The sequence below is a fragment of the Periplaneta americana genome, chromosome 12 (assembly GCF_040183065.1).
Source record: "Periplaneta americana isolate PAMFEO1 chromosome 12, P.americana_PAMFEO1_priV1, whole genome shotgun sequence".
NCBI lineage: Eukaryota > Metazoa > Arthropoda > Insecta > Blattodea > Blattidae > Periplaneta > Periplaneta americana.
Genome location: NC_091128.1, coordinates 163,284,626 through 163,310,414, shown reverse-complemented (window position 1 = coordinate 163,310,414; position 25,789 = coordinate 163,284,626). Strand labels below are relative to the sequence as shown.

General features: G+C 37.5%; 1 protein-coding gene across 4 annotated transcripts in view; it reads left to right on the top strand.

The window, feature by feature from the left end:
• The first annotated feature begins 390 nt into the window (after positions 1-390).
• The window catches only part of LOC138711128 (uncharacterized), a 35,128-nt gene continuing 9,729 nt past the window's right edge, over positions 391-25,789 (top strand). Inside the window, exons 1-9 of one of the 4 annotated variants that reach the window (XM_069842471.1) lie at positions 394-668; positions 8,534-9,670; positions 11,714-11,909; positions 14,404-14,540; positions 16,470-16,584; positions 18,017-18,175; positions 19,675-19,792; positions 21,610-22,172; positions 25,534-25,679. In XM_069842471.1, the coding sequence (XP_069698572.1) occupies positions 8,549-9,670; positions 11,714-11,909; positions 14,404-14,540; positions 16,470-16,584; positions 18,017-18,175; positions 19,675-19,792; positions 21,610-22,172; positions 25,534-25,679 (2,556 nt within the window). In that variant the 5' untranslated portion in view covers positions 394-668; positions 8,534-8,548. Of the gene's footprint in view, positions 669-4,176; positions 4,311-4,866; positions 4,997-8,533; positions 9,671-11,713; positions 11,910-14,403; positions 14,541-16,469; positions 16,585-18,016; positions 18,176-19,674; positions 19,793-21,609; positions 22,173-25,533; positions 25,680-25,789 lie in introns of those variants that run through there. The other 3 variants (XM_069842473.1, XM_069842472.1, XM_069842474.1) reach the window with 3 other exon arrangements.

Sequence of the window (25,789 nt, the reverse complement as noted above, 5' to 3'; positions counted from 1 at the left end):
CCGGTTGGGGAAGTTACCTGGTTGAGGTTTTTTCCGGGGTTTTCCCTCAACCCAATACGAGCAAATGCTGGGTAACTTACGGTGTTGGGCCCGGACTCATTTCACCAGCATTATTACTTTCGGCTCATTCAGACGCTAAATAAGCTAGATGTTGATACAGCGTCGTAAAATAGCCCAATAAAATAAATAGTTCCTCTTATGGAACCGTAATATAGTTTGTACGCTCTGATTTATACATTAAAAGAAGTATACCACCTATAAAGTTGCATCTACACGGTTCAATTTTTCTTCCAACTTTAAAGGATTCATGCGATCCTAGATCATACCATATATTATCTAGGGCTAAATCTAGCTTTAAATAACCTATGTTGGCGACACCGTTCCAATTCTCCCATCAAATGAGTAGTGCTGACATCTGTGTGTCTGTGTATTATATTCACGAAAAGAAATATCTCTGAAAGATTACAATTTTACCTGAAATGATTATTGCGATTCTGCAATAAATAACGCCACAATACGACTTTATGGCGTTTTATGCACAACTTGCAATTAGTATTGCTTTATAATCAATGATAACTATTGACGGTTATTTTTCTATTGCGAGTATTGCTACAACGATTCAAAGGTTGGAACTACCTTCACATTCAGGGCACCGGCTTAACAAACAGGTGAGAGGAGTAACAATACATGTAAGTCATTACAAATAGCTTTATTCACATGAATCATACTACTAAATAACCATTCATATTTTGTCGTAACTATCTACGGTACAATTTTTTGGACAAGAAGAAGCTTATCTAATGCCTATTAAATAGTGTCTAGGAGTAAGTAGGAGTCTTCCCGTCCCGTATCAATCATCAACAGGTTCGCCAACTTTATTTAATAAAATATCCGCGATTTTTTTTTTTCAAAATTACTCGCTTTCGCCTAAAAATATCCCGCGGCCCACTGCTATGGGGTACGGTTAGCAAGGCTGATCGTGAAACGAGCAGGCCCGAGTTCAATTCCTGGTTAAGACAAGTTACCTGATTGGGTTTTTTCCAGGGGTTTTCCTCAATCAATTGAAGCAGAATTGCTGAGTAACTTTCGGTGTTGGACCTCGGACTCATTTCGCCTTCATTAATTCACATATTATCCATACCGTAGCCTGGGTGAAATTCATGGAGCTGCGTGCTGTACTTGTACAGGAGCGTGACCGTTCGGCTACCAAATAATTCACAGAATAGGAGTGGTAAGGACAATAGACTCAGGCTACAGTGTAAGCCTTCGGATCTTTCTGTACAAGAGAAAAAAATACCCCCTCCCCATTTGAAAAACAACTAAAAAATACAGTGTGTCCACAGAAACATTCCGTGATTATAAACTGCTATAATTTTGTAACTATACGTGGTGTGTCTAAAAAGTTCGGTGAATGGCGTCATATCTGAACGGTAACTTGGCGCATGTGCTTGCGCATGCGCATGGTTCTTCAGAGACTTGGGGAGAATTGATACACAGCATGCAATGCATGTGACTGGCAGTGTAAACAGACTGCGACCAGTTGAAAGTAGTCAGTGTGAGAGGAAGTGTCACAGCGCAATGCAGCAACGTGTAAACATCAAGTTCTGCTACAAATTGGGGAAGACTGCAACGAAGACACATGGAATGTTGGTGCAGGTGTACGGGAGGGAAGCCGTGAGCAGAAAATGTGTTTACGAAAGGTTTAAACGCTTCCGTGAAGGGAAGGAAACAATTGAGAATGGGCCACGTTCAGGTCGGCCATCGACAAGCAGAACCCCAGAAATGATAGAGAAAGTGCGACAAATGCTGGCACAAGATCGGCGACTGACTCTAAGATTGATTGCGGAGGAATTGGACATTAGCAAGGACACGGTGCACACCATCGTCCGCGATGATTGAGGTAAGCGGAAGATCTGCTCCCGATTTGTGCTGCATAAGCTCACAGACGAGCAGAAAGCAAAACGGATGGAAACTTCTGGTGATTTCATTTCCATGTGTGACCAGGATCCATTGCTTCTGAAAACCATCGTCACACGGGAGATAAGACCTGGTGCTACCAGTTCGATCCGGAATCAAAACGGTTTGACCTGCAGGAACAAATTCCTTGTGGATGATGCCGTTGTTGTCGAAGAAGGCGATCAACAGTGTTTTCACCTTGAATTTTTGCAGATGACTTTTTTTTTTTTTTTTTTGTCACGGGGAAGTCTGTGAACACCATGACATCGATCTGGTAGCACCAGGTCTCATCTCCCGTGACGATGGTTTTCAGAAGCAATGGTTCCTGGTCACACATGGAAATGAAATCACCAGAAGTTTCCATCCGTTTTGCTTTCTGCTCGTCTGTGAGCTTGTGCGGCACAAATCGGGAGCAGATCTTCTGCTTAGGTACCCAAATCATCGCAGACGATGGTGTGCACCGTGTCCTTGCTAATGTCCAATTCCTCCGCAATCAATCTTAGAGTCAGTCGCCGATCTTGTGCCAGCATTTGTCGCACTTTCTCGATCATTTCTGGGGTTCTGCTTGCCGATGGCCGACCTGAACGAGGCTCATCCTCAATTGTTTCCTTCCCTTCACGGAAGCGTTTAAACCATTCGTAAACACATTTTCTGCTCACGGCTTCCCTCCCGTACACCTGCACCGACATTCCATGTGTCTCCGTTGCAGTCTTCCCCAATTTGTAGCAGAACTTGATGTTTACACGTTGCTGTATTGCGCTGTAACACTTCCTCTCACACTGACTACGTTCAATTGGTCGCAGTCTGTTTACACTGCCAGTCACATGCATTGCATGCTGTGTATCGATTCTCCCCAAGTCTCTGAAGAACCATGCGCATGCGCAAGCACATGCGCCAAGTTGCCGTTCAGATATGACACCATTCACCGAACTTTTTAGATACACCACGTATGTAATACGAAATTAATACCGGTGCCATTAAAAAGAACGGCTCAAAGAATTTCAGAGGATGTGTAATTGTAATTGTTTGCGGAAAACAACAGATGGCACCATAAGAAAAAAAAAAGACGCTGTTCCCTCTCTTTCGCTTGTCATTGTGGCATTGTTGGATAAAAGCAAATGGTGTTCACTGCCTGCTAGATGGCATCCTATGGCTATGTAAACTGCCCGCCATTATTTAGTAAGTCTATGATATAAGCTGCATCTACACGGTTCACTTTTCCATCGCGTACGCATGCAATCTGGGAAGAATATTGAAATAATCAAGATTAAAATGCGCGTTCAATTAAGATGCATGAATATGTTGTGTCTACATGGTGCGCCGTTTTGAATGTCATCTTCATTATACATATAGGGCCCATATATTAATATTAAATCAATCTTGCATGCATTGCCTTGAATGCGTAAAGTTGAAAGAAAAGTTGAACCGTGTAGATGCAAAACATTGCGAGTGTGACACCGAAAGAAAAATATTGATTGACTTTTTCTACCGGCAATGATCAATATTTAGAATAACAAATCCTTCATATTCTGCTGACAAGTTTTAAAATGACCAATTATTTAAAAATATATATGAAGTAATAATATTTATTTTGGGATGGCGCCTATTGATTCACTCGTCAACACATCATTCTACAAAGACGAATGGATTTTGTTTTATAACAACTTTTGGGTAGTCAAAATTGATTTTAAATTATTGTGTTTTAAAGATATTGCATGTGAATTACAGGAAAATTTGCTAAGTGATGTTTCCAAAACCTAGCCCCCGTTCTTAAATTTCTGGCTACGTCACTGATTATTAAGCGCGCATATCCATGATGATGGTTTGAATACACTATTTTGAATTGACGCGAGTTAACCAATTACAGAACTCGAATCTACAATGCATTTGATCAAGTTACATGATCTGGTGAGCGCCGTAATAGTTCATCGTTAAAATAATATAAAAGAAGGATGAGAGGTTCCGATGAAATCCTGTTGAATTAAAGAACGACTTGATGAAGTGCGATGTCATCTATAAATTAAAAAAGAAAAAAGTGTCCTGTGGAGCGCAAGATAACGATTGTCATTTGTCATCTTAACAATCAAAATTAGATTCTGAACTGTTTTAGCTTGTAACGTTTGTAACTGAGAGCTGCGGTGAATTAACTGATAGTATATTAAATATTTCGTTTGAGAAAGAGAAGTGTGAAAAATGTATTATTTTATATCTTTAATTTAATTCTGAAGATAAGTGAAATGATCCACTAATAATTAGAACGAGTCGTCAATGATTTATTATTAGAATACTGTTACACCAATTCGCTGAATTAATATATTATACGGATACACTGCAACAACGTATTTTTTCCAAAGGTAAGTTTGAAACTACTAGATCCTATCTGGGTAACTAGAATGATGTAGCCTATCTCTCCGGAGAGAAGAAAAATTTTTTTTTTGTTATGCTATAACCTCCTGATAACTCGCTGAGGGTAAGAACACAGCTTCAATTTTTACTCTTGTTCTAAATGCAGTGTAACCATGATTATATCAGACTAGATTAGAATGTACGATGTGGGGATGTCTCTTCATCAGCCTGGTTGAAGGGAGAATTATTCAGCTATACGGGCGCTCATGGCAATAATAGGTCTTGTTGTAATACAAGATATTCTAGAGTTTAGCGTATTTTGTGCCACGTTTAAAGTCTTCGCATATAGTGAAGAATTCTTGGTACTAATAACAGAATATGTGCTTAAAAGATAACGAAATCATCACGATCTCCGTCTTCAAGGAGTGTGAGAAAGACATACAATTGACTGTGGGTGTATTTGCCTGAAAATTATTTTCGTGTGAGTCTTCACAGAGCTTTGCAAAGGATAAGATAAGCGAACGATGATGATGATGGTACATAATAAAATAAAATTGTTTATTGCTGTTGCTGTAAGCGAGGGCTTTTTAAACATGACACACATAACAGCAATATGTACTTCCTGAAGCTACTCTAACCAAATCAACGCTATGTACCTTAGTTACCGTATCTATTCTAAGCTACATTACCAAACGTAAGTTACTCCTGCTGTCTAGCTGAATTATTAGGGCCTGCTTTATACCGGAATTCACTTTTTGGCTCTGTGACGAAAGTAAGACGTATGTATCCATAAACTCTTATCCATTGCAAAGCTACTTGGAGCCACGTCCCTATTTGTAAGCTTTCGAACTGGTCTGTGCATAATAGCAACTAGGCTGTATAAAACATAATAACTTATCACTATGCTATGGTAGCTACGACGAAATCGTGCCGAGTCCGAATCAGGTTCATCTTCTGCTACCTTATCGATAATGAGAAATCATTTCTGTCACTGCCACTATAGGGAGCTTAGGAGATGGCTAGTAGGAATACATGACGAAACACTATGTAGTAGCCGAAAGAAGGTATGGTATGGTCATACGTCACTACTTTTGCAGCGCTGCAGTGCAAAATACTCCGCAACTCTCGTACTGCGACGTGTGAATAAAGGTGCAACCTGAAAAATAGCGGCTGCCCTACCAGCTGCTCGCTACTTTTTCAAATTGCGCGTAGCCATGCCATTGTCGACTCTACTGGAGTGGCTTAAAAGTAGCGACGTGAGAACAGAGTTCTCAGGGTTGCAGCCACAGCATTTTTTAATGAAGAAAAGAACGCGCACAAATGTGCATAGGTTAAGTTTATCATTCAATAAAGAACTTTGTTATGGAATCTCCTCGATTAAGCCCACCTGGCCAATAAAACGTCTTTGCACCTGGAAGATACTTTGTGGTACTGTAGCACACAGGGGCGTACGCAAGAGGAGGGTTACCGGATTGAATCTCCCCTTTGAACATGACATATTATTTAGATTTGAATATTTTTCTTTTATCCATAATCGTTTCCCCTTCTCTAATTTTTCGCTTCAGAGTAACAAAATCTACATCAACATAAGGCATAGTACTACCCCTCCTTCAATATTATCCCTGTGCTTGGAGCTGCAGTACCGATATGTTCGAATTATAATAATGCTATCTTTATTAGGTCTATAGAGAGACCTACGGCCTAGTACCGACCTTGTAATAAAATGAATCCCACACAATATGAAATTTAACTTGTTTGTTAAAAATTGAATGGCTCTGAAAAAAATTACGTTTCAAAAATTTTATAGGGATATTCATGAATAAGTTCTATTAGAACATAGTATAATATTATTAAATATATCGTAACATAATAATTACGGCTATGAAAAGGGAGCAATTACAGCTAGTGATGGTACCGAGTATAGCTGTGGCGGTTGGAATGGGGTGAATGCTTACTTAAGTTGTAGGGGAAATTCACTGCATTCCACCTGCCACAGCTATACTAGCTTTAACTGCTCCCTTTTGTTAGCCCTAATAATAATAAAGGTAAAGGTAAAGGTATCCCCGTAACATGCCATAAAGGCACTTGGGGGGGCACGGAGGTAGAGCCCCATGCTTTCCATGACCGTCTTTTACCCCCGGGAAAGACCCGGTACTCAATTTTATAGGAGGCTAAGTGAACCTCGGGGCCGTTCTGAAAGTTTGGCAACGAGAAAAAATCCTGCCACCACCTGGGATCGAACCTAATAATAATAATAATAATAATAATAATAATAATGATTCACAAAATTTAAAATACTGTTAATGTGTTGAATAATGCCAACCACACATACAATAACATAAATACAGACATGGAAATCCTACACATACAACCCAAAAACCAAAAACTCAACACACTAGAACAATATGAAATATACAGACACACTAAAACACACCCTAATCAAATACTCAACACACAGATCAATTTCAGAACACACAATTTGACTCAACTCTTCATCACACGAACGCACCCACACAACAGGCAGCGAAGTTGAGATGATGCCGAGACACAGAAGGCTCTGAAGATGGTGTCAAGTAGCACCGAAACAGCTGTAAGCCGCACATGCTTGCATAATTATTTATTTCTCAAAGTATTAAAAATGCCAAAAAAATATATATATATAAAAATGGCCTATTAGTTCAAAATGTCGAAAAATGCAAAAAATTCAATATAATAAATTCATTTTTTGCATTGATATTAACGTATAAAGGATTTCTATATTAACAGGCATCAGTGGCGTATGCTGAACCTGGAGTTTGGGTGTTCTGTTAAAAATATATAGTTGGTCTATCTCGCGCAATTATTATAGGCCTAAGTGAAATATCGGGTCAACATTAACTGCCATTTTTAATATATAATTTAGTATTATTTATAAATAATAACTATGGGGCGGATGTTGATGACCTAAAAATCTACTTAAAATGATCATTAAAATGCCCTTAAACTAAAGGAAAAATGACATAAAATTAAAAGAAAATGACATTTAAATATTATTCAAAGTACTCGCACCACAACTTCTTAAAAATTAATCACCTTGTTTCAATGACTGCCCTGCAAATACCGGAGAAAGGAGGCAGCTACAAATAACGTTATTCAAAATTGCATTATTTATGATCAAACAATAACCATGGCCAGCAAAATAATCTGTTTGAAGTTCCACAACCCGCTAACTATTCTACAATTTCATATTGTGAAATAGAAAAATGTCTAGTATATTGTTCGCTTTTTGTTTTATATTGTTGCACTAAATTCGGAAGTGGCGGGATAGGTCTACCCTTATTCACTATATGTAATTTCTCTCCTAGTGGGCGAGAAGAGAATGGCTTTTGTAAAAGATCTTTTACAGTGTACATTTGCAAGTGCTATTATCATTAAATAAGTAATTTAAATTGTTCACCTGCGCTGGCACACAACTATGAATCCTAGTAAAACCTAAACACAGTAAATTCACTCACACAAACAGTAAACACACATGTCAAACACAATATTTTGTAACGCTATTGACAAGTTGAGCTGCCTGTATACAGGACGACCTGCAGCTTGAGAGAAGCGAGTATCCCCACCATGCCACTTTGCGCGCGCAGAGAATTATAGCAGTAACTCTCAGCAGGGGATGTTCTTTAGTACGGACAGGACAACTAGACTAGAACTCATCCCACTTCATCAGGCAGAGCGTACGTTATAAAACGAAAACCGTTCTGGGGATAGTGTGCACATTCAACCAGCAGGCATTTAAAATATTTAAATGGTAATGAATTAAAATTAGTCTTGAACTATATACGTCAACTTCCAATGAGATTACCACGCATTTAAATTGTGATAAATTAAAATTATTGTTGCATTATATAAAACAACTTAAAATAACAAATGAGATTACCGAATTTACAGGGTGTCCAGCGCACACCTTGAACATCCGCAATATACGCCCCTGATAGGCATCGTCCTAATGTGAAAAATAAGAAGATGACTTTTCATCAACATCCACTCCCTAGTTATTTATATGTGTAGTACAAGTGCCTACGTCAAGATTAGGATTTTTGTTACAATATCAAGTTTTTTTTGTTTGTTTGTTTTTTTTTTTTTTACTCAGTCTCGTTATACATTTACTTTCACTTTGTTCTGCTTTTAAAAAAGAGACGGATATCTCACGAACTCATTGTCACATGAAGTAACTTTCTTTATTTTATTTCAGGTATACTGATCACGCATGGAAACACAGTTAAACAGTGAAGAAATACTTACGTCTCCAATGGAAAAAAACACTGAAGATGAAAATGATGATAATGATGATGAAGATAATGGACAACGTAATACAGAAATAAATGGCACAGCCACTGAAAAACCTCTGACTTTTCTGGATAAAATAAAGTTACATTGTAAAATAAAGGATGTTACTTCACCACTACAGATGAAAAATGGTTTCAGAGACGATTCAGATTATGTGCAGACACTGCCTGATGATATTGACAATAATGACATACACTCCTTGCTGGAAAAAATTTGTTCTACAAAAAGGCAAAATACTGCAGCTTTCAAATTACAACTTTTGGAGTCTCTAACCAATACATGCGAACAAAATCCAGAACTGTACGAAACTATAGGCTCCAGTCCTCTTGTGTATTATACAGAAAGTCTGTTGCTTTTATATAATGAAGCACTTCTTATGCGACATGTTACGTCAAGTCCTAAGGTCTCTGAGCTCATTCTTCTTGTGCCCATCCTCAAGCTGTTAATACTTTCTGCCAAAATGTCTGTTCAGTCTATACGGTCTATTTTCCTGTATCGATCAGAAGTTCTCCTGAAGTTAATGCGGGCAACAATGCAATGCAGTTATAATGCCATAGCGACTTTCCACAAACTCCGAAAAGATGTGTCGGACAAGTTGCTTGCTGGAGCCATATTCCAGATGTCTGTCCAAGACAGAAATGCTTTATTTGCTCAATGTTTTGCAATTAATATCTCTTCATTAGATATGAAAATGTTGGGCTTTTATGTCACTTTGTATGATACACGTACTTCAAACGAGGTAAATGTGAACCTAGAAATGATTCAGAATCGTCCACCAAGTGGAAAAGAATATACAAAGACTTCCGTGGACAATTCTCAGTCGGATCTTGTGAAGGACTGTTGTGAGGATGTTGATACCGCAGATTGGAGTGACATGATCGTGGCAAGAGTGTTGCTAAAGAAAGTTGCGCTGGTATACATGAAAGAAGACTGGGCAGAAAGGCTCCAGTGTATCAACAATCAGATACAAACACACATGCAAGTGAATAACACATACTGTGCGAAGCCACAGCTTGGGAAGGTGTACGGATTCTGGGGCAGTGTAAGTGACGTAACAGAAATTTGCAATTTAGTTAGTGTACTATTTGTAGATTTTTTATTTTTATTTTAGTGGGTTATTTTATGACGCTTTATCAACAGCTTAGGTTATTTAGTGTCTGAATGAGATAAAGGTGACAATGCTGGTGAAATGAGTCCGGGGTCCAGCACCGAAAGTTACCCAGCATTTGCTCATCTTGGGTTGAGGGAAAACCCCGGAAAAAACCTCAACCAGGTAACTTGCCCCGACCGGGAATCGAACCCGGGCCACCTGGTTTCGTGGCCAGACGCACTGACCGTTACTCCATAGGTGTGGACCTATTTGTAGATGTTTCTCTCATTGCCAGTCGTGATCAATGCTGAATTAAGATATTTTCCTCCATAGGAGAAACGTAAGTGCTAGAATAAGCAAAACTCCAAAATTTTCAGGTGCTGGACCCTCTTCTTTTAGAAGCCACGATATTTTAGCCACACATACAATGAGAAAACCATTCGAGCTAAGATAGATACATTTCTAAAGTACCAGTATATTAAACAATATTTAGGGTCCGGATGTTTATGACCTAGAAGTTAGTATTGCAACATAGTATAGTTCAAGATCAGTAAAAATTTCCCCTATTTCAGGTAGAATCTCATTGTCATTGACAGCCAGCAAAAAGGCAGAGTGATTCAGCCAAGAATAAGTGCAGTTTATTATTTTGTGTTGTATTTTGCAGTGGCTTAGTTTCTCAGAAGTGTCGGGTTTGTGGTTACACACTTTGATCTTTAAATTTCCCCAGAGCTAAATTAGTTGACAGATTTCTAATTTCGTCTTAAGTTCACTTAATCCTGTTGAGAATATCAGAAAATATTCTTCTTCTTGGCTCAGTCTTCACCTAAGTATCGAATATAAAATATTTATACGAGTTTTTAGACTTTCACATAGTCTGTGATCAGAATTAGGCTTTTGGCATTCACTGTATGCTAGAAATAGAAATATCAATACCCAAAAGCCTAATTCTCATTAAATGTTTACTTTTTCTAATATGTGTTGTACTGAACAATGGATTATTATCAACAATTCGCCTATATGAAGCTTACGTGACTTAAAATACGCTACCTATTTTTCTTAGAAAACAATACTTATGGCTTTATTACCAGATGGTATGTGACATGTTCACAGCAAAAGCAATGGCCATTGCAAGCACGTTATTGCATAGTTTAAAAATGGCATCGTCATATTTCAAGTCTGTAGTGTTTTACAGCTATACCTGGTAAGGTTTATCTTGTCTCAGTAGCAATAAAACCAAGTCCCTTCAAATGAGGGTGGAGATTATAGGAGGCTTGTAAATTTTCAGGATTCCTTTCAAAATCTTGTTATTGTACAGGCTGCTAGAGCTCAGTTTCTTGATAGACAAGCTCAGTGACGGAACTACACAGTACGAAGAGAGATATTTTGTTATTTTATTTTGCGCTACAGAATGTATCAATTAGTCCCTTCTGCCACTGGATGGATGGACGGCACCGCTCCATTCCCCCATCGCCATAACAACACAGACGAAGTAAGACATATTATCTCCTTTCTCTCTCTTTTCACAGTGAGACAAGATACATCACACAGCCTTTAATATACGACAGTATCGTATATTAGCTGTAAAACAGTATACCGAGTATAGACTTGAAATATGCCATTTTTAAACTTTCTGTGAAGCATGTCGCATACCATCTTGTAGGTAATAAAGCCATATGTATTGTTTATATGACAATATCTGATCAGGAAGAGGAAACGGAATTGGTTGAGTCACTGGCTGAGAAGAAACTGTCTACTGAAAGATGCACTGGAAGGAATGGTGAATGAGAGAAGAGTTCGGGGCAGAAGAAGATATCAGATGATAGACGACATTAAGATATATGGATCATATGAGGAGACTAAGAGGAAGGCAGAAAATAGGAAAGATTGGAGAAAGTTGGGTTTGCAGTGAAAGACCTGCCCTTGGGCAGAACTAAATGAATGAAATGAATATGACAATATCAGAGAAAAAAAAACTAATAATATTTTTCGTTCCAGGAGGCAACATTCGAAGGAGAAGCATTGTTGACGGTACAATGTCTCCGGGGACAAGTTCTCACACTGACGGGTGAATGGGCCTTGATCTGGGCTATTGATGTAGGTCTTCTTGGCTTCATACCGAAGGCCAAATTCTGTCCCCTGCCAGAAGAACTGACATTACAGGCTCCACTAATAAGCATTTGTTTACTTAGAGGTATCGTGCACATACTAATTATCTCATACTGTTTTCTGACTCTGCAAAAATATATACACACAAGGAGAATTGTTAAGGAGGTGATAAGAGAATCTAATATGCTGCAAAAAATGTTAATACCATTTTCCCTAATTCGTCCCCAGTTTTGAGTTGCATGATGTGATGAGAAACTTTTCTTTGATTGCCATACTTAGGGAACGGATTTCTAGTTCCGTACCTATTTTGTTTGCTACGTCCTAGATTATGTTATTCAGATTTTCCTATGTTTCATGTACTCAGGATCTTCCTGTTAAAATTCTTCTTTTTTTCTGGCTTTCCGGTTTAGACACTTTTGTCTGTTTCTGTTCTCTGTTCTAACCGTCTTGTTTGTGGTCTTCCCTGACCTCTTCGTCCTATTGGTCTGGTCCACACCTGTGGAGTAACGGTCAGCGTGTCTGGCCGCAAAACCAGGTGGTCCGAGTTCGAATCCCGGTCAGGGCAAGTTACCTGGTTGAGGTTTTTTCCGGGGTTTTCCCTCAACCCTAAACGAGCAAATGCTGGGTAACTTTCGGTGTTGGACCCCGGACTCATTTCATCGGCATTATCACCTTCATATTATTCAGACGCTAAATAACCTGAGATGTTGATACAGCGTCGTAAAATAACTCAACCCTATTGCTCTGTACAATAGAGGTGCCTTTGCATAACGGGAATTTTGAATTCTTTCAAAATGTTGTTGTTTCCATTTCTCTGTTTCTGTTATTGTATTTTTAACTTTTAATGTTGCACTCTCTAATATCTTCATTTCTCTGGTGGTCTGATATTATAAATCCTAACATTGATCTCAGAAATTTCACTTGAGCTGCCTGTATTCTACAAGTAGATTTCTCTCTTTGTTTTATGACTGATGTTTCACTGCCAAATTTTGGCATTTGTTTTGCTGTAATGTTGTGATCTGACTTGAGTTTCTTGTAACATTTGCTTCCCGAAATGTCTTTTTATAATTCCATTTACTGCATTATATTTATGTAGTTTCTGTTCTATGTCTTCATTTTCTGAATTTGAATAATATTCCCTAAATAGTTCAATGATAACTCTTGCTCTATTATTTTATTATTCACAACAATTTTGAATATTTTTTTTATTTCTTTTCCTTGAAAGGCCAATGATAGTTAAAATTCTATAGAACTAAAACGTCTAAATTAAATATAAACTCCTATAAATGCCTAAAACCCATGTTTGTACCTGAAAGCGCGTTTTTAGTATTTTGCATATATTTAAAATAAGAATACCGGTACTAAAAATGCCCAAAAACTACAAAAATGACATTTAAAATTAAAAAAATTTCTCTCTCAGACAAACATTGGTCTGACAAGTTCGTTCCATATTGGTGTTCTTAGAAGGGGAGAGAAGAAGATTTTACCTGATTTCCTGGAACCGAAATTCGTTTGGAGAAGTCCATCCTAACATAAAAGGGGTGGTAGGTTGTTCAGGTTAGGCAAGAACATTAGAAATTAATTTTCATGTCAGTGCACCCCCGTTATGCGAAATGAAACTGACCAATCAGCAATCAGTCTCTTTCTCTGGTAGAATTTGAATCTTCGGTTCTGTAGCACTCACTGTCAGCGCCAGTTCTTTGTACATAAATTCCACCTAAAATGGAATATTTACTGAAATTCTTCTTCTTCTTATTTGGTATTACAGCCCAGGTGGGCCTTAACCTCCTCTATGGCTCTCTTCCATCCTTCTCTATCCATCGCCAACTCCCTCCAATTCCTTATTCCTAATCTATTCACATCCACTCGTACACAGTTCCACCATCTTGTTCTCGGTCTTCCTCTTAATCTGGTTCCATCTGGGTTGTTATTGAAGACAATCTTCACTTTCCTTGTTGTTTCCATCCTTGTGACGTGTCCCAACCATCTCAGTCTTTGACATCTTATGTGCGCCTCCAAATCCGATTCCTTGTACAGTTCGTATATCTCATTATTATATCTGGCTCTCCATCCATCCACTGTTTCAATTGCTCCGAATATCCTTCTTAAGATTTTCCTCTCAAATACTGCTAGTTGTTTGCATGTATTTTTATTCAGAACCCATGTTTCTGTACCATATGTTATAATGGGTCTTATTAGGGTTTTGTAAATCTTGATTTTGATTTCTCTAGATATTATTTTATTTTTAACAATTGGTAAAAGTGAATAATATGCCCTGATTTACTGAAATTAAAATTGTTAATTGAAGATTTCCCCAGAATAAGGATGTAACCAGCAAATCTGTAATTTATGTTTCAGAGGAAAGAAAACTAATTTCAGGGGCATAATTCTCTAGGCCTACATTTGACTAATCAAAGATACAAGTTTATTCAGTCATTGAATGCAATATTTATTTTTACGAGTGTTGTAAATAAAGTAGTGGCAACAAAAGTTACACAGTACAGGTGTCACATGCTCCATATCCAAAATGCAGATAGGCAGTATTATTTATAATGTAATCTATTTGTATTTTTCTGCAGGACCAGTATGTGATATGGACGAGGAATTTGTACAAAGTGCACACCAACTGCTAAGAATCATACTAGAGACTAACGCTCAGACTGGGAAGCACATGCTTCTCTCTGAATCTGGGGATCATGTGCTGTCACTTCTGGAGGTATTTTAATTTTCTAAAACCCACATAGTCTATAAAACGAATCATAAAGAAAGAAGATCGCCTGTAATTACAATGTCAAATTAATCCGCGAAAATTATAATTCGACTGTGTTTGGGTAAAGGGGATCAAGTCATTTTTGTGCAAATGAAGCCTTGTTCCCCAGGTGCATACACAAGCTAAATTCTACAAGTGGCTGTGCAAAGAAACAAAATAATACTAGCATTTGATGTGTTTTATTTATGTAGAATATTATTTGCAATAAGAGTTTGAACTTTAATTTTCATTTATCTCAACGCTCATTTCTATGACTTACTTTTATTTTATTTTATTGGATTATTTTACGACGCTGTATCAACATCTAGGTTGTTTAGCATCTGAATGAAATGAAGGTGATAATGCCGGTGAAATGAGTCCGGGGTCCAGCACTGAAAGTTACCCAGCATTTGGTTGTATTGGGTTGAGGGAAAACCCCGGAAAAAACCTCAACCAGGTAACTTGCCCCGACTGGGATTCGAACCTGGGCCACCTGGTTTCGCAGCCAGATCCGCTGACCGTTACTACACGGGTGTGGACTCTATGACTTATCTCCCTTTACCCAAACATCATCGAATTATTCTAATTGAACCAAAATTCTCAAGGATCCTGGATTGATACCTTAAGCACCTCGCTAAATCATCTGTAACCATGTTTAGGTTTGGTCACTAGACATGATTGTTTAAGCAAACATCTACATAGGGGAATATGGGGCAGGACGGAGTATAGCCTCTATCTTCCAACAAGTAGTGCAATCTACCGAATTTTTTTTTTAGAACTTCAACTCATGTAAATATATCATCACACAACACCTACTGCCATTCCTTGCATCTGTTGTATATTATTCGGTTGCTGCATCATATTGTATCATTCATTTGCAACTTTAAAATGTTCTCTTGTCACACGTAAATAGAAATGAGATTTATTTAGATAATCTATTTTAATGTCATATTATAGAGTGCTTACCTGGCTTTTAATTCCGAAACTTTCTTAAATTTCGTGCGTTATTTTTCTTGCCAATACCTCATAACTTAGAAATTGTGACTATGGGGCAAAACAGGGTGGGGCATAACAGGGCAGTACATCCTGCTCCACGTCATATTTAATTAAATTTCACCTCCTGTAATGGGTTGTTCGTTCTGTTGTTTGTCAGAAGAAGGTTGGATTAGATGCGTATCATGTCTGAAATGGGCTCACAATTGTTGCGCAGGAGTAGACAGTGAAGACGAGGATGCCACGCACATTTGCGTATTTTGCGAATGACTTTTTCTCAAGTAAACTTGTAAAATGTTGTAGTATTCACACTTTCAGTATATAATTTTTGTCACTTTTGCCATTGAATTATTAAAAAAAATAGATACCCCATTTTGCCCCATACGTGGGGCAGAATGGGGCAAAACACACATTTTGAAAAACTAATTTATTTTAAGGTTATAATGACCGGATTTCACTCGAAGTGCATATATATATATTTTTTTACTTGTTTACAGTGTAATAAAAGCATATATGTCATAAAACCCATACATTTACATTATTTGATACCAAATAAAAACATTCAAACATTAACTACCCCGTCCTGCCCCATGTTCCCCTACATACATACATACATAACATTACATCATATTTTTTTCATGCATTTAATTTCTGATTAAGAGCAAAGTTCGCTTAAATGCTAAGGAAAGATTCTGTGAAGCAAGAGCCAGTAGAGATCCTGGGTTTTAGGGCATGTTCAGCAGCCCATAAAAATGACCAGAGTGTGATGCTGTTTCAGAAGCATTACCTGCAAATACTTAATTTTGTAACTCTGTTCTGCATTTCGTTTGGTGATGGAGCTATGCTAGTCCGCAGGTCGCCAATAATTAATATTCTACAAATTTTATAATTATTTGTTTACAGTACCCAGAAGTCGGAATCCGAATTGCTTACCTGGAGCTGCTGCTGTGCTTGTCTAAGAACTCTAAAGACGTTGTCAAGTTCTTCACGAGACATCAGTTTGACATAGCTCTTCTTGGTAATGTATAACATACAAATTTTATACATGCTAAATACATAGTAGAGACAGTAATTTTGTGGACACTGATGCTATGGTTGTGCCACCATAAGCATATCCATCTTCAAAGTAATCTTCTCTAGCTAAGATACATCTTTGCTGTTATTCCTTCGAAGTTAGATTGGCAACAAGGGATCCCTGTAGCAGTATTAAGTATATTTTTACTTTCCAAGCAACTAATTTCAAATACAAAATAATTCTTCATTCTTGGATACACTCTTTTAATATTTATACAGGGTGATTCATGAAGATTTACCGTCACTTATGGAGCTTATTTCCGAAGACATTCTAGCAAAAATGTCAAATAAACATTTGTCCTAATCACAATATTTTCAGAGTTACATTAATTTGAAATCGTTAGTAAAATACCTTTTTTCTTTAGTTTTATGAGTAAAAAATATTACAAATAAAGAATGAACTATTCAGAAGTGTCATTTCTTTAATTGACTAGTGTTATGAAGCTAAACATGTTATTAATTGCTTTGCACAGATTTTATTTTTCAATTTTTAACTGAAAATGACATCATTCTTACGCACTTATCATAAAAATTGTTACAAATCATACGACTTTAGGAACTTGATTCTTTACAGTTTAATTATGTATCCTAATGTACAGTCTTACAGAATTTACAAGAGTGGCGTGATTTGCAACAATTATTGTTGTGATAAATGCGTAAGAAAATGTGATTTTGCAGTTAAAAATCGAAAAAAAAAAAAAAAAAAAATCTGTACGAAGGAACGGAATTCACAACACATTTTTAGCTTCAGAATATTAGTTAATTAAAGAAATGATATTCCTGAATAGTTGATTCTTTATCTCTAATATTCTTTTACTCTTAAAACTCAAGAATAAAGGTATTTTACAAACAACTTCAAATTAGTGTAATTTTGAAAATATTGAGATTAGGACAAATGTTTATATGACATTTTTTGCTGAGAATGTTTTCGAAAATAAGCTCCGTAAGGGACGGTAAATCCTCGTAAATCACCCTGTATAATCACTGATGAACGTTATTGAACAATAATGACTACTTCACTGTGTTAATATAAATTCTGTTGAGAAATCATCTGACTTGTTTCGACGTGGTTTTTTCGCCATCCTCTAAATCCTAATTTAGGAAAAAACCACAGAATAGAACAGTATAGAACAACATTTGTAGACTTACGAGGTTTTCTCACAGATTTCACCCATAATCCAACATTCATGAGAAGTGGACTTTCGAGGTGTTTACAAGTAAGCTGACAGTATGAGTTTGCAAACATTTCCTAACCTTTGCAACGTTTTGCACGCTTGGTGGACACGCACATTTAGCATACAATAAATGCAGCACTAGCATACTTGATGTGTCGTGAGTGTTCTGGTTTTTTATATTCATTGTCTCTGTGTTTACAGGGAAACTGGAACGCTTTGTGCACATTTATGCAGGTTGCCTCTATGATTGCAAGGATTCAATGGAGAAGGAGATGGAGACAATGATTATGATTTTGCAGACAATACTGGAAGAAAAGGAAGATATTAAAAACTGGACAGAGAACAGAAGAGTCTCAAGAGGTAAAAGGATGTCCAATATTATGTGCTCTATTTCAGCTGTGACATTTACTGGTTATTGTCACTCTTATTATGGATACCAATGTGGGACTGAACTCCAAGCTTAAATTAGAGCCTTTGGACCAAACTTCTCCTTTCTGATGTTCTAGTAATACCTTAGCTGCATACTAGGTGGCATTTAAAGCGATGAGCTTACCACTTGTCCCTCTGCCCCTGTTGGCAAATAAGTATAACTGAATTTCTTGTAGACACTGAAACCTTTGTCAGGGTGTACCTATGTGTTTTTTTTTTTTGCTGGTTATTTAACGACGCTCTATCAACTACGAGGTTATTTAGTGTCGATGAGATTGGTGCTAGCGAGATGAGGCCGAGGATTCGCCATAGATTACCTGACATTCACCTTACGGTTGGAGAAAACCTCGGAAAAAAACCCAACCAGGTAATCAGCCCAAGTGGGGAGTGAACCCGTGCCCGAGCGCAACAGTAGTAGGCATAATTATTAAGTTGTGATAACTAGGAATTAATTAATTTCTGTTTCATATTTTCGGTAAACACTCTGATATTGCAGCGTCAAGCGTATTTTTTGTAATCATTGGTTGATGCACTAAAGCTGTAGTTCTTTTAGCCGCCCATAGCTATTGCCTTGGGTGCATCATGGGAGGCGAACTAATAGCACTGCATGATGATGATTAATGGAGCAGTGGTTGAATGCTGGTAGGGGAAACGGGAGTACCCCCCGAAAACCTACCACCAATCACTGTCTTTGTCCACCAGAATTTCAGTTGGACCTGTCTGGACTCACTCAAACCTGTGTCACCACCGTGGATAGCCGACACTCTAGCCATTTCACTAACAGTTCGCCTTCGAGCCAAAATATGAACTATTCATTCACAGTGTTCTGCCCAAGGGCAGGTCTTTCACTGCAAACCCAGCTCCCTCGAATCTTTCTTACTTTCTGCTTTCCTCTTTATCTCCGCATATGATCCACATATCCTAATATCGTCTATCATCTGATATCTTCTTCTGCCCCGAACTTTTCTCCCGTTCACCATTCCTTCCAGTGCATCCTTCAGTACGAAATTTCTTCTCAGCCAGTGACTCAACCAATTTCTTTTCCTCTTCCTGATCAGTTTCAGCATCATTATTTCGTCACCCACTCTTTCCAACACAGCTTCATTTTTGTTCTGTCTGTCCATTTCACATGCTCTATTGTTTTCCAAATCCATACCTATATTTAAATTTTAACGAATCAAGATCTGTTTTAAAAGCTATTTCACAGAAGCTTCTTGTGGATCGTTTTGCAGATGTTGTGTTGCGGACTTGTTTCAACTCCTGACGTACACACTAATTACTGACGATTCAACTAGAATCATTTATAATTAAGTTTCCTTTACGTACCGGTACATAATTAAATATATACATGACAGATATGAGATTAGTTTTTAAAATTATAATGTTTGTTTCTTGTGCACTGCATATCTTTGAATTCTCTTTGTCCCCAGTATTGTGGTTTCTGATCACTGATAAGAAGTGCAAATGGAAAGAATTGCTGGAGAAATGTCTATCTATTCTAACTGGTAAACAGGAGGAAAGAACAGCTGATCGCAGAGGAAGCTTCAAGTAAGAACTGCATTCCAATCTTCCCACTTAAAATACAAGTATTCTCTGTCCTCCAGTGACAATGTATTCCAGCATTGTGATCTATAGGGAGCGGATTTTTTTTTTATTTTAGTTGGTTATTTAACGACGCTGTATCAACTACTAGGTTATTTAGCGTCGATGAGATTGGTGATAGCGAGATGATATTTGGCGAGATGAGGCCGAGGATTCGCCAGAGATTACCTTGTATTCACATTACGGTTGGGGAAAACCTCGGAAAAAACCCAACCAGGTAATCAGCCCAAGAGGGGATCGAACCCGCACCCGAATGCAACTTCAGACCGGCAGGCAAGCGCCTTAACCGACTGAGCCACGCCGGTGGCTTAGGGAGCGGATTTTTATGTGCTAAAAAGTACGAAAATATTTGCTAAAAAAATATTTATTTTAAATACGACAAAAATACCTTACTTAGCTTGAAAAAAAAAAAATGTTACTAGGTACTCACCAACCACACTTGAGTGCTAGTAGTTGGCCGAGAATTGCAGTGAACAACAAAGGTCATCTCCAAATTCTCCATCACAAATGCATGCCGATTATCTCTGAACAACGACTTATACTATGAAAACGATCTTTCCACATCACAGGACGTCAGACGTGCATATTTAAAGAGAGGAATCTCACAAACACATACACTGTCAATTTCACCTACAGGCACATCCTCCAATACTTTAGCAACTTTACACATTTTTTTATATCCACTGTTTTTCCCAAACACATTCTGGAATTTGTCCCTTAGTAATTGTGCTTCTGAACCTGGTAGCGAGTCTAGTTTAATTTCCACGGCACGCACCTCTCTGTTTCAGACAACAGGTTTTTGGATGTTTCGAGTTTTGTTATGGTGTCACACAAAAAGCTTAAATTTGCTAATAGAAAAGCCAGATCGTTTTTTAAATAACCATATTTCAATATATCTTGAAGGATATCGATTGACAAAGCCCGATAACAGAGAATCACAACAAGATATACTCGATATACATGAGCGAGAGATTTGTTTAAATTAAATAATGTTCATACCCGAGCTCTTATCTGTTGTGTTTCACAAACAAAGCGTAGAATGAAATCATCTTCAGCAACAATTCCTAATTATGTGTTGCAAGATCTCTCCTCCTTGTCCATGTTAATTTATTCTCATATAATAACACTGATATGCTGTCTAGTAGTTCTCAGAACTTGTGGCGATACTATTACGAAAATGGATCACGGATACACCACAGAGCACTTAGAGACACGAAGCAACCAAGAATTCCTAAAAGAGATAACGTACTTCTGAGTGATATAATTGATTTAGTTTAAAAATATTTAAAAGTTCTTGTAAAAAATACTTAAGTAAAAAAACTCCAAGATTTATGTGCTTATAATAGATTTCCTGAAAATATGTGTTTTTATGTGAAATAAAATTCGGGTTTTAAACTTGAAACTACATGTTCGGAATTTTTAACTTTGTTAATTGTGTTTTATCACACGCAAAAAGAATATTTAATTACATAGGAATCCGCTCCTTAGTGATCTATGTTCTAGTACTACAAAAAGGTACAAGGAATTTCCAATTTGCTGTAAGATTTGAGTGTGATTAATAAACGCAAATAAACTATGAATAACAGTCAAACCTCCAATAATAAACAGACAGCACTTGTGGAAATTATCATCCTCAGCTTCGCCTCAGGCGCAAAAATCTAATTTTACTCTCTTGTACCATAAATTACCAATTATATACATATTATCACATACAGAGGTGTCCGTGATTTTTTGTCCCTGAGTGTATATTTTCTTTTCTCCAGATATGGACATCGGCGGTCAAGCTATCCTGGCCGAGGGAGAGGGCATATGAGGAGCCATCATGATTATCGTGGAGACAGAAGAAACAATGGGTATTCCTATAGAAGACAGAGAGAATACAATCACAACGATAATTCAAGACAGGAACGCAACAATGTATCTTCCTCCAGTCGCCAAGGTTCATATTCACAGAGGAATCTGCACGTGACTGATAAAGTGTCAGAACACAGCTCCAGTAACGAGCTGAGCAAGAAACAGGAACACAGAGAGAGGGAGACTGCGAACACCAACTGGAATGGAGCAGAGAGAACTCAGGGCAGGCAGAACTGGAAGTGGGACCCAGACAGACATGCCCAGAGCAGAACAAGATGTGAGGAGTTTCAACAGGACCCGTGGTTGATGGCCAGGAGGAGGAACGATGTATATCAAAGACCGAATTATAATCGATTATCCAATCTGAACACGCTGAAGCCTCCAACTCCAGTTTCGAATCGAGCAACAGCTTCACATCATGAAATTGTTAAGCTTGGTGACGATTCTGCAACTGCTGATGATACGGAATCAGGTTTGATGCTTTCATTCACTATTAATGAAATTTCGTTTTATATTATGAAAAAGAGGCTTATTGTAGGGATTCGTAACAAGCTGTTTTTTTACAGTGATGGGTTGTTAGCCCTTTGCCCAATGCCTAAGCTGGAAGGACCACCCCTTATCGGCTGTCCACGACTGCTTATTCAATATATTCGCAGCTACCCTCCATATCTGGAGGCCGTCTCCTCTATCCACAACCTGAGGACGTGCCATACCATGGTGATAGGGACCCACAATCCATTAGGAAAGTTCAGGATAACAGGCAGGGTTTGGAATTGAACGGGTTACATCAGCTTCTTGTCTATGCGGATGACATGAATATGTTAGGAGGAAATACACAAACTATTAGGGAAAACACGGAAATTTTACTTGAAGCAAGTAAAGCGATCGGTTTGGAAGTAAATCCCGAAAAGACAAAGTATATGATTATGTCTCGTGACCAGAATATTGTACGAAATGGAAATATAAAAATTGGAGATTTACCCTTCGAAGAAGTGGAAAAATTCAAATATCTTGGAGCAACAGTAACAAATATAAATGACACTAGGGAGGAAATTAAACACAGAATAAATATGGGAAATGCCTGTTATTATTCGGTTGAGAAGCTCTTATCATCCAGTCTGCTGTCCAAAAATCTGAAAGTTAGAATTTATAAAACAGTTATATTACCGGTTGTTCTTTATGGTTGTGAAACTTGGACTCTCACTCTGAGAGAGGAACATGGGTTAAGCGTGTTTGAGAATAAGGTGCTTAGGAAAATATTTGGGGCTAAGCGGGATGAAGTTACAGGAGAATGGAGAAAGTTACACAACACAGAACTGCACGCATTGTATTCTTCACCTGACATAATTAGGAACATTAAATCCAGACGTTTGAGATGGGCAGGGCATCTAGCACTTATGGGCGAATCCAGAAATGCATATAGAGTGTTAGTTGGGAGACCGGAGGGAAAAAGACCTTTAGGGAGGCCGAGACGTAGATGGGAGGATAATATTAAAATGGATTTGAGGGAGGTGGGGTATGATGATAGAGACTGGATTAATCTTGCACAGGATAGGGACCGATGGCGGGCTTATGTGAGGGCGGCAATGAACCTTCGGGTTCCTTAAAAGCCATTTGTAAGTAAGTAAGTAAGTATTATGAAAAAGATTTGGAGGAGAAACATTAGTTTGTTTCTTTGGTTTGGTTAGATGTGTTTCAGATTGCCAGGTCTCTCGTATCTTACTCACATTCTCTACAGTCTGTCTCACGTTTTCCCCTATTTCATAAGGATTAATTCATTCACCCATCCATTAATTGCATATTACTGCTAAAATTCCTGTATCATTCTCAATTATATAACATTTTTATAATAAATGCAAAGTAAAAGATAAATGTGAATAGGACTATGATGCTATGAAGGTTGTTCTAATTACCGTAAATATTTTAAAGTGCAATCTACAGAAGCAAATTCTCATTAATTTTCAACCTGTTTTGTAAAGGTTTTCAATATGTAAAAGTTTCCGTTTTTGAATGAATACAAACTAAATGTTAAGTATTAATAATGCTATGAGATTTATTTTAAATTACTTTTATGCAATTCTAGCATTAAAACACGCTTGTTATGACGCTATAAATCGTGCACAATTGGCCTAATTATGGAAATGATGCCAGAAAAGATCACCAAACAACTAGTATTCCATGATGTCATCACCGCCTTCACAACACAATTTTATACAACGTACCTGTTAGAAAAAGCTTCAAAACAACAAAATAACATGGTCTTAGAAACGGTTACTTAGCAACCATGCAATATATAACATCTTATCCAGTACTGATGTCTCTACTACGTCACAACATTACATTCTGTAAATTTATAATATTTTTTTTTTACATATTTTCATGGTAGAATAGCATAAAACGTTGTATGTAACATGTTTATAACTCGTGAAAATTAGTGCATGAGCGTAACACTCGTTGTACATATATATATATATATATATATATATATGAAATCATTGCAATAAGTGAAAGTCTCAGGAATCTTCTATGCCACATGAATAAATTTAAAAATGCAGTTATATTGTCAGACTCCAAAGCAGCTATTCTATCAATAGTCTCTAAACACACACCTTCATCTCAAACAGCAGAAATAACTAAAATGCTCTCTCAATTAATATCACTCAATAAAAGAATTTTATTCCAATGGATACCATCCCATTGTGGAATCCTGGGAAACGAGAATGCAGATGCTTTAGCAAAGAAGGGCAGCACTGCTACTTACAGACCTGTTACTAAATCTACGTATTACTCTGTGAAAATATTTATTAAATCTACATACTTAGACTTCAACAAACAAAATTTGATAACACAATCTCAAGGAAAAAAATGGAACTCTCTGCATCAAAATCCACAGTTAATTCCCGATTTACCACGAAAATCGTCTGTAGCTGCATTTAGATTGGCAACAGGCCATGATTGTTTGGCCAAACACCTGCATAGAATTGGAATATATCAGTCCCCTAACTGCCCATTGTGCAACTCAAACCAAGAAATGGATTCGGAATACCTCAAAATCTGTGCTTCAGTGGCTGGCCATGATAATATCTTTGAAAAATATTGGAGTGCAAGAGGTCAAATGACTTTATTGTCAAACGCCTGGCATTAGAAAACAACAACAACATATATATATATATATATACTTACAGGGCCCCTTTTATGTATCTGAGTTTCATTAAACATAAGTTACATGTGTTCAAAATCTGAAAGGTCTTTTGTGGGAGCTATATATATAATTCAAATTTAATTTGTCCTATAATTCCATGAAAATATGGTTGCTATAAAAATAAGTTAATTAATTTCTGACTTACAGCATTATTATGACCAACGAGAGAGAAGAAACAAGTAAAACTGTCAGTATGTTGTAAGGAGATTATAGCCAGTGGTACAAAAGCAGACTTTCTATCATCATTGAACATGCTGTATAGTAATCTTGTTTTCATTATGGACAAGAGGCATTTGTTTGTGAGCTGCCGATTCCAGTTGCATTATTACTTGTACAAATAATAATTTTATTATTTTAGTCACCTGCCCCACTTTAAACATGTGCAGCATTGCCACATCTAGTTTTTCCTAGAAAAATATTCTAATTGTTGCTACCATTAACTAAGATCCGGCAATAACGAAGCACTCCAAGTGGAGGTGACGGAGATCTAAATGGCAGTTAAAGTGCGGCATAGTTTCGATTTCAAAGACTTGAACAACAATAGTGACGTGATAATAAAAATCTTTTACATGGCATTTGTCCTTAATGAAAACAAGACTCCCTTGCATGATAATGTGTGTTACTTGTCTAGTGATCACACAAATGGGAGAGGTGAGCCTGGATTCAGAGTCCGACTATGTGATAAGAGGAAGCAAAGCAGCAGTGACAGCTGACCAGACTCATGAACTGTTCCTTGAAGAGGAGCTGTGGGAGGTCAAGGAGGTGGTACTGGCACAGGTATGTGCATCAGCCAGTGGCGGCTCCTGCGTATTTCTTAAGAGGAGGAAAGAAGTTAACAGCACGAAATGATACCTTCTTGAATAAAACATGCTATAAATTAGCCTACA